General features: G+C 32.5%; 1 protein-coding gene across 2 annotated transcripts in view; it reads left to right on the forward strand.

The window, feature by feature from the left end:
• The first annotated feature begins 1143 nt into the window (after positions 1–1143).
• LOC107999455 (uncharacterized) overlaps positions 1144–10717 on the forward strand; it is a 44989-nt gene continuing 35415 nt past the window's right edge. The window contains exon 1 of one of the 2 annotated variants that reach the window (XM_062081772.1): positions 1144–2893. In XM_062081772.1, coding sequence (XP_061937756.1) covers positions 2683–2893 — 211 coding nt within the window. In that variant the 5' untranslated portion in view covers positions 1144–2682. Of the gene's footprint in view, positions 9445–10717 lie in introns of both variants that reach the window. The other variant, XM_062081774.1, reaches the window with a different exon arrangement.

Consider the following 10717-nt stretch of genomic DNA (forward strand, 5'->3'; position numbering starts at 1 on the left):
TTACAGGTATGAATTGAAGAAAATAAACAAGAAAAAATAGATTCAAGTTAATGTGTGATTTGCTAGAAACTAATTTAATTTTTGTTATTGAGTTTCATTTAATTCTGTTTTATATTCTGTTTCAGAAATCCTCTTCAACTTTCAACGGTATGGATTACATCATCGAATAAATATTTTAATTTTTATATTAGGTAGGATAGGATTTAAGATAGGATCAGATTAGAAGAAATATTTAGAAATATTTTTTTTATATATGGGATTTATAAACAATGGGATGTTCTGTTCTTCCTATTATTAAAAAAAGGCAGTCTCGCCTTCCCTACTCTGATTCGTTTTCCAAACCAATATTTCCTAATTTTTCAAGGCAAATTACCTTAACCTTGCCTTAATTCCTCAATTTCCTCATTATAGACAAATACTTGATAGCTACGTGACTTCGTTCACTAGCCATCATTGATATTTTCCTCTTGCCACATGTGGTTCATATTTTATATCGTATCATAAATTTTTCGAAAATTGTTTGTCAGTCGATCAGTGTGAATGTTGGTGTGAAGAGAATTTGTAGATGTTCAATAGGCAGAGTTAAAAACAAAATGTTTAAATTCTTATATATTCTTAAGTAAGAAATACGAAAAGAACTTTTAAAATAAGTAAAATGTTAATGTTATATTTTTTATTTAAATTTGTTTCAGGATTTCTTACAGGAGCAGAAGATTGTACGATATTGATTAAAGAAAATGTATTTAGAATTAAGTGCATGCACAATCAAGGGTATTAAATAAAGTAGTGTAGTATTGTAGAAAAGTAGATACTGTAGATAAATAGATGGGTAAAATGGGTGTAGCGCTTTTTGGGATGCTTATTTTGCTTGTTTTTTTTCTTTTTTTTTTTTTTGCGCACGCTTTTTACTATCAATCATTCTTCATTTTCATATCGAAATGGAAGTGTAAAATATTGATAGAAAATCTTTTAATTTTAATTTTATTTTCAGATTTAGTCTTCCGCGCCGGTTTTCCTTAGAATTCCTTTCGTTGTTTGTTTTGCACAACGATCGAAGGATTCGAACGTTTTGCAAATTTATATCGAAAGGAAAATTTATTATTAATTTTAAATAAATTTTTGCGTAAAGGAGGGTGGACGGGATCGTGGATAGGGTGGGTCTCCAATTCGCAGCAACCTCCACGCGGTGAGACCTGGAAAATCATTATTATTTACTATATTATTCATAATCGTATCCTTGATACAATTATAAATTTTATAGCGAATAATGTGAGCTAATTGGCTGCGCACGCGATTTTATTTTTCATATATAGAATTTTTTTTCATTAAAGGGATATATTTATGTTTCATATTATTATAATAAGATATAATTTTATTTTTTAATTTCAGATTTAATATGTTGATTTTTTTTAGGACTTCTTTTGTTATTTATTTTGCATTTCTATAATCAAAAATAAATAAAAGTGTTTTGCAAACTTACATCAAAAGAAAGATTTATTATATAATTAATTTTAAATAAATTTCTTTCAAATGAGGATGGATAGAACTAGAATCTTTTTTCATAGCATAAAATTTTTTCATATCATAAAAGATGAATATTTATCTTTTTTTGATAAATGTAATTTCTATTTTGTCCGTAGTTAATTTGCAACACTCTACTTTTTCCGACGTCGGTATTTCAGAACATGAAGCACAAAATCCTATAAGATATCATGTTTATCTTGTAAATCATATCTTACCTGTATATTTCGTCTATAAATGTATGCATATACATTTAAAATATAATGTAATCAAATATGCTTAAAAGGAACTTACTGTTTGTAGATAATATATTGATACAGTAATAATTTTCTATCTATCCGTAATAAAATGTACCGACAGTCGGAAACAGAATGTGTGAATATATTATGTGAATATATTTTAAATATTTGAGAATAAAATGTATATTTTTTTAAATTTGTACCATCTCGATTATCTGATTTTTAATTTTAAATATTAACAATATAATTTAAATATTTTTATGTCGTGAACTTACATATAGATGGTATAGCAGGTTACTGTATATGATTGTGTTCAGAGAAAGAATAAATGTATTTCTAGATGGCATAACGTTTTTTATTAGGAAGATGATTCTCTTTCTTAAATATTTTTATTTTTAAGGACATATTTATGTATATATCTTATATGCTCGATCGTGTAAGTTTTTAATGGATTATTTTAATTTGAATTTTTCAGTTCAATTTTTAATTAAATAAAATGATAAATTTTTAATAATAACATTTCGTGATACTCATCGATTTTAAAATTTCAAATATTTCTTTATTTCTTTTCATCTTGATTTTTTACATTTTACATTTTTTACATTTTCTAATTCAGAAAATATATTCATTCTAATTCAAAAAGTATATCGAAACAAAGATCATTGTAAAAAATATCTTATTTATCGTTTTCAATATTCATAAAAAATATTCAAAAATATTCTCTTTGTTAATTTCATTATTTTGGTTAATTTTATTCGATTGAAAATTGTATTCAAAATGTATTCAAAAATGTAAATATTTTTTTGATTAAGAAAAAATTAACAAAATTCTATCTATATATAAATAGAAAGTTGATTATTTTGTATCGATTGTCACGATACGCGATTTAATGAAACGCTTTTAATTTAATGGGGATTGAAGAATGTGTAGATGTAAACTTCAATTTCGTATGGAGCTTTCTGTTCGAGGCCAGTCCATCTGCAAATCTACACTTACAATCGACCACATTTGCGGTATTACGGCTTACTGCAAACGGAGAACCGTGAATGCCATTTGGAAATCATTGCCGATCGGACAGCCAGAGAAACGCTGTAATGCTCTTACGGGAACGACACAAAGTGAAAAGATTCTCGGTTCGGACCGTTTGAAAAGATCTCATCTTTTTTTTTTCTTCTCTATCGAAATATTTTTACTATCACGTGAAATTCATTTCACAAAGAATATCTATGGAAAGCATATTGTTTTCTTGTCAGCTTCATGGATAGTGAATGAAATGAAATTTCATTAAAAATTTCGTTATATATATTGTCTATATTTTAATTTTTCGATATAAATTTAAAATTTCTTGTTTTGTGCCTCTGAACAGTTTGTAAGAAGGTTTACAATTCAACGTTTATATAACTTATCATTCTTCATCTATGAATCCAATTCTTCTTTTATCACGATCTCACAGCAGTGAATGATTGAATGGCTATTAAAAATTAGATTTCTTCATCAATCCTAGATTCTTGAACTGTAACTCATTAGAAAAATTAGCAAAATTATAAGTTGCAATATTTCTTTTTTTATTTCGTTCAAACATGTTCATCTTAAGTTTTATATATGGTATCGTTGAAAACCTCGATTAATTTCCCGACAATCTAATGACGCTCTTCACCTATTCTTGCGGATGTTATGCGATACGAGGCGACTTAAGTGTTATTCAGTGGCGTGATAAAAAGATGATAGGCAGATAGAGACTAGGGTGCCAGGTGAGGAGGGTAAAAGCGTTTCCATTTAATTACAATCGATCGAAGCAATGGAATCACCTTCAATGGCATTGACGTGGTTTTATAGATGGTCAGCCAGAGTAACTCGTAGACCAGCGTTAAAACCACCACTCAAATTTGCAGAACTTTTTATTTCCACCCGCTCAGAACCTTCTTACCGACTACTCCTATCTCGATTCCCTCTTCGAAAGGGTTTAAAATCGCAGACATTTCCTATCTTCTCTTCTTCTTCTTCTTCTTCTTTCCTTCCTTTACGTTCTTTGCCTTTTTTCTTTCACCTTCCCTCTTTTCTTCTTTACGTCATTTGGTTAAAAGAGTTTCTCTCCTTCTCATCCCCTCCACACGCTTTTGCTTTGCGGAAACCAACACAAATGTTTGATCTATTTGATGCATCCGGCGTCTATAACCATCGACGTTTCCGGTTTCGAATACTTCTTCATCTCTTCGAATCAGACTAAAATCCTCGTATCCTCTTGTACTCGTATCTCTCACTTCTTTTCCCTAGATCGATGAAACGCGTGTATACACCGATATTCTGGCTAAAATTTTTATCCTTGGCTGTTAGAATCTCTTTATAGCGATCATCTCTTTGTTATGAAATTATTATTTATTTTATATAGTAGAAAATAGTTTGATAATAATATGATTTAAAAGGTTTTACTTTATGATATTTTAAAATGTAGAAGCTGATATATAATAACGTGTAACGTTGGAGGGAAAAAAATGAAACATTCAAAAAGTTTGCCTTTTTTTTTAGAATTAAAAAATTATGTCATTCTGATCGAATAATAATAATAATAATAATAATAATGTAATAATAAAAACTTGGTGAATATCCTCTAATAATTAAAATTTTAATTTTGACAATCAATCAGATCTCTTTTTCCCTCGTTAAAAATTTCCAATTTCTCTTTTCTATTTCCTGGCTCGTTTGCGTGTGCCTGTTTGTCACTTCTCGACAAAAAAAAGTTCATTGCTTTTCGGATCATTTGACATGCCCTATAAAAAATATAAAAAAGGGGGGGATAGAAGGGCAGGGGCTAGAGAGCAAGCAAGCAGGAAGGAAGGAAAAAAGCACGAAAGCAGAAAGAGGGAAGGGAAGGGATGAGAAACACTTCGAGGCAGAGCGAAAGTTTCGAGTTGGCGTTATTGATGTCTTGGGTGGATGTGTGTTGGGGGAGGGGGTTGGAGGGTTAATCCTGAGAGCAGGCTCAAAGGCCAAATGAGAAATACTTTCCGATCGGGCAGCGAGGCTTAAAGAGACTTCATATGACGCCTCTGAGCCGTGAGATCTTGGAATCTATGCCGAGATTTCGACGCTTTTATTATGTAACGATGTGCGTCATGAAGTCGTTCGTCTTAGTTCCCCTTTCCCATCTTTTTCCCTATCCTCTTTATCCAACGGTTCCCTCTTGCTTCGACGTTCCTCCGTTTCCGGGCCGACGAACTTTCGTAATTACGAGACGGTGTCTTTAAAATGACGACTTGAAATTAATCCTTGAAAGAAACGATTTCTCCTTGTAGCTACTTTATTTTCTTCTCTCTCTCTCTCTCTCTCTTCATCATTTCGACTTTTATTTTTATTCTTCTGAATTTTGTACGACGTGAGGAAAGAAGTGTTGGATAATAGTGTAGGATTTAAATGGGGATCTCTTATGAAGAGTGTGAAAGAGAATTTTTAGAATTTTTCAAATTGTTTGAAAAATATGCATTTTTTTTTTATATTTGCATCGAAATTACGAAAATCGTATCGTTGGGGATAAAGAAAGTGATCTATTTTATATAAATAAATAATCTGTCTATAAATATAAAATATATGTTTTATATAAAATTTTTGTACTTTAATTATTATTTCCGTATAGATAACAAATATTAGATACAATTTACGAGATTTAATATACGTGCATGATAATGCTACAATCTTTAAGGAAAAGATTCGTAAAATAAGTATTACACGGGAAGGATGGAAGAGAGAGAGAGAGAGAGAACCGTAAACCGGTTAAACGAATTTTCTTATGAAGAAAGTAAATTGCAGGCATAACGGTTGAGAATAATTGCGTTCCTCGAATAAATATGATCCGGTACGGTGTTTATATTACCGAAAAATCTTGGCCGATCCTTATGCCTTTCGCGCGATAAACCCGGCTCGTAACGAGGGTAGCCACGGTGGAAAAACGGTGGAAAAGGTGTGAAATTAATTGAAAGTACAGGCAACGAGGTGCAACGTCGTTTAACAGCCGAGCCGGTGTCCTGAACACGAGGGCCACGAAAATCTCGTAGACGGTAATAATAAAGTAGGCGATAAATAACCGAGTTTAAATGGTAACGTAATTTCAGTTTGTACGCCTTACAGGACCATTAAGGCCATTATTGCGAATCTCTTAATTTGCGAAAAACACTGTTTCCCTCAAGGATCTGCGGGAACATACCGAGTTTCACGAGGTTAAATGGAACTTGAAAGGTTGAGATTGCGTTCTTGCACTCGTTGGTATTATAAGTATTATTCATTTCGGGGGTCGTTTACATTCTTTTTCCTGGACCTTTCTGTTCTTTGATATTTCTTTAATATTTGTCGCGTTGGAATTACAGTGTATCAAAAAAAAATTTTTTTTTGTATTTATTTACGTTTTCGTGGAAGATGAAGAAAATTTTATCAGAGTTGTACAATTTATTCGAAGAATAGATGTAAAGTTATTTCGATTATTTGAAAGAAAAAAGTTTTGATCTAGGATTTACTTTTACTCATATCTCAAAGAGAAAGAAATCTTAAAATCGATAGGAAATGAACGAAATATACAGAAATAGAGATAATAAGAATTAAAATAGATTAGAAAGTTCTATTATTTTAATTGCTACTTCATTAAGAAAAATCGTCTATTATTTAACGAAAAATCAAAAAAAATATCGATAAAATATCGATAGGCATGACGGATGGTGAATAGTTGTATTTATCTTTCGATCGTTTATTTTCCCGACTGTAACAACTCGTTAATAACCGTGCTCGGTTTACATGAATTTTTCATCTTTTGGTTTTATCTTTTTTTTTTTTTCATTTCTACGCTTAAATGATTCCTCGCGATGCAGAATCCTGCTCCCTCTTCTCAACTCTTTCCTCTGTCTTTTTCCTCTCTTTCCACCGATAACCGACCCTGTTAATTATGATTAATCATGTCTCGGAAATTAAAGCGATTAATCTTCTCGGCTGTGACGACCACGAACGCGTTGCTAACCTTATGCTCGTGTAATAACCGGAGCCTCGTGTTGGTATGTTCGAATTCTCTATTTTTCACGTGTAAGCGGTTTTCTCAACTGGTTCGATTGCTAATCGGTTCTCGTTTTTTATCTTTTTCTGAAACGTTTGAAAGCGAAGAGATTTTAATCGGCGACGATGCAGACGATCTTCTTCTCTACTTGATTGAAAGAAAAATCGAAAAGATTATTAATTATTATTAAAAAATTGAATTTTCCGGATTCGATATTGATTATCAACATCCCTTTATAAATCGATGTATATCGAAGAATACTTTCAAATTTTTACAATGTTTAAAATCAATCAAATGTAAAAGCATGTCCATTAGAATCAACGTAACGAACGTGTTAATTAGTACCAGATTCTATTATCGATCTATGAATGCATTCACGTTATCTGATTAATAGAAAACAATACCAGGTTCATGTACAACACATGTACATCTACAAAACGTGAAACAATCAAAAATAGATCGATGTTTGGATTTTCGTTAATTTATCACAAATTTTCATCGTACATTTCAAAATCGAACGTTACGATAACTTTCTCTTCCATTCTTTTCGTTCGAGTCACATTCGATCGATCTCCCGCCTTGTTTATCCAGAATTATCAGAGAGAATCATTGTCTCGTTCAAGAGGGGTCTTGGAGGAAGGCGAGGAATTTCTGTCGTACGACACGCCGCTCGAGTATCGGTCTCGTGTTTCTTATCGTTGGATGGGAAACGAGTCGGCCACGGACAAAGGAGGCCGATATACCCTCGTAAACCGTAAAAAGTAGGAACTATCGCGAATAAATAACCAATGGAAAGGAAGAGGAAGAGAGAGAGAGGAAGAGAGAATGAGTAAATAAAGTCAGAGAAGCTCTAGCCTCGATAGGTTGGATGGGGTGGGTTGAAGAGGGGACGAAATGAATGCGTGCTACGTAGGAAACGGGGTTGACCGTCGTTGAATAGAAGTGTCAGAATGGAAATGGGGAGAGAGAGAGAGAGAGAGAAAGAGGGAAAAAGAGCGCAAGAGAAAATACGGGAGAGAAAGAGTGGTGGAGAGGGAGACTGGGTTGGTGGTTAGGTTGGAGAGAGGGTGAAAATGCGAGGGTTGCACCTCTTGTAAAAGAGAAATAAATAAACTCGAAAGGCCGATAAAGTCAGTACCCGCTGTTGCGACAAACTCGCTTCCTTTTACCCGGATTCACCTTTTCTCTTTGTTTCTCTTGCCCCCTTCGCGCCCCGCTAGAATTCGAGAAGGAGGAAGAAAAATAATGCCCGTGCCGTGACCTCTGTCACGCGCAGAACTCCGTTACTGGGTCGCTTTACTGGACGCACGATCAAACTCTTCTGCTGCTTCTTCTTTTTTTTTTCCCTCTCTCTATGCGTGCTTTTTATCGATATTTCTCGATATAAAATGACTTTCGAGATGTATATATGATTGGTGTAGAAAATTGGATATGTAGAATATTGGATAAGATGGCGGAATAACAATAATTAATTGCGTCTTTACGAATTACAAATAATGGTTGACTCTGTTTGATTATACTGCTTACAAATGATTGGAATCGAACGAGCATCGATCCTATCCGAAAAGATGAAATAGAGGTACGGGGAGAGAAAGAGGGGGTGGAAAATCGGCGAAAAAAGAGAAAGGGAGGAGGAAACGTACCGGTAGCAAGGCGTAGCCGCGAAGTTTATCGAGCTTTCGAGTTTATGTACTCGCAGTCGTGCACGGTTCCCGCGATTTTACGCCTTTCACCGCTTGTTCTTTTGTGTTCTCTTTCTATTCGGTTCGTTCCAACCCCCTAGATATCACGAAAGGAACGTACGACGTCGTAGAAAACGGCCCGCGACAGTGGAAGATATTTCGCGAGTAGTTTATGATTCTTTGAGAAAAGAATTCAACGGTGCCGACGTATGGATTCTACGTTTCTGCGTAAAAGAGGGGTACGAGAATGGCGTTTGGAAATATTGGTATTCGTACTAGAGAGGGAGAAAGTTTTTATTGTGCTCTGGCTAGATTTATTTCGAGTTACTATTTGCGTGATAGTTGTTTAGTTGTCTCGTGATTTCTTTGGCAGTTAATGAATTAGGTAATTTATGAGATATGTGAAAAAATAATAGTAATAATAATAATAGAAGATATATAAATCGAAAGATTAATAATTTGAATAATGAAATGGAGAAAAATTCGTAGTAATTCGTGGAATTTTACATGGATTCGAAATAAATGTTATTAAGCATATCAAATCTTTTATAACTTTAAAAGATTCTCGTTTCTAATATCGATTGGAAAAAAGGATAGATAAAATTCTGATAAGAGTAGAAAACGAGTCAAGATGAAATATTGTATGAAAATTTCATTGTGATTGAGATTTGAAAGAGTTCGAAGCGTTGCAGAGACGAATGTTCGTGAAATCACGGCAAATTCATTAATTTCGAGGAAACAATGTAACAACAACAATAGAGAGTCTTGCAACCTGGAGATTTTGGTTAAAGTATATCTTCAATTATAGAACCGAAACACGAGGTTTCTCTTTCCTCGCTCATCTCTATGTTTCAACAGAATACGGGCTGCAAAGAAAACTTTCACGCAACGGAAACAATTAATTATTCAATCTGTTCACAGGCGTTATGAAGAAAAAGTAGATGGCTGCAAAATCGGGCAACTTTTATTCGTAAGCCTTTTTAATTTTTATTTGAATTCATTCTTTATTAATTCATATTGTTTTCAATGGTTATAAATAGAATTTTGTTTATAGATAGTTTATGAGTTGTGAGTTAACGATATTTATATCGTTTTTATGTATATTTTAACGTTATCGAATACAAAAGATAATAAAAATAAATGATAAAGATAAAATTAAAAATATATCATTGTACGTGATATATAAAAATGTTTTGGAAAAAAATTTAATACTTCTAAATATTTAAGAATTTATGTATAATCCAAATTAGGTTTTCAAAAATGTAGGAATAATTTGAAATAAGGCTTAAGGATAAAAGAGGAAATATTAAAAGAAAGAAATAAGTAAGTAAAAAAGATTTTAGATATAGATATATGTTCTAAAGATATATAGATAAAACATCCTATAGATTTACTATATGCACGTGAAACATAGATATATAAGTAGTGGATGTACGGTCTGGAATTTGATCGGGATCATAACTCTCACTATCAAATATTCATTCGATATTGACTAATAGATGCGGTATCTGTCAGCCTAGTAGAAGGCCAATACGCGCAGTAAATATACACGTACACGAACACGTTTATTGGAACCACTGTCATTTAAAAATAATAAATCGATCGGGCGATGAAATTTTTGCTTATTTAATTCTTCAAATTTTTAGAAATTTGGAAGGAAGGAACAAATTTAATGTACGAAAAAAAGATTTAAGCTTAAATTAAAAGTTTAAACGTGCATTTCAGATAATTGGATTTTATCAAAAAGATAATAATAAAGAATTCAAGTCATCGTATCTTTTACATTATCCAATGCGATATCATCATTTTCTCGATATATCCTTTAAGCCTATAACATAGTTGAACGTGCATGTAATACAAACCAGAATTCAGCCCTTACAATTATCATATAAAAGAGAAAAAAATCGAACTTGAATTTTTGTCAAAGATATTATCACAGTTTGTCGTGGAATAAATAAAATAAAAGGATAAAAAAAAATAAAAATAAAAGGATTAAAAGGTGAAGGGATATAAAAAAAGAAACGATCTCTCTATTTCTTTATCGTTCCACAGGGAATTGGACGCGCATTGAACCGGTTAATACCGAATGTCCGAAGGTAATTATTCAAATTGATTATCCAGCGTGCATTTGCACGTACTACACTGGTGGACGGTGATACGATCTTTTTTCGAATCAGTAAGCTCTTTTTTACCCTATTTTTTTCTTTCTCTCTTCCTCTTTTTTTTTTTTCATTCCAACGACT

Source organism: Apis cerana, linkage group LG11 (assembly GCF_029169275.1).
Source record: "Apis cerana isolate GH-2021 linkage group LG11, AcerK_1.0, whole genome shotgun sequence".
Lineage (NCBI taxonomy): Eukaryota > Metazoa > Arthropoda > Insecta > Hymenoptera > Apidae > Apis > Apis cerana.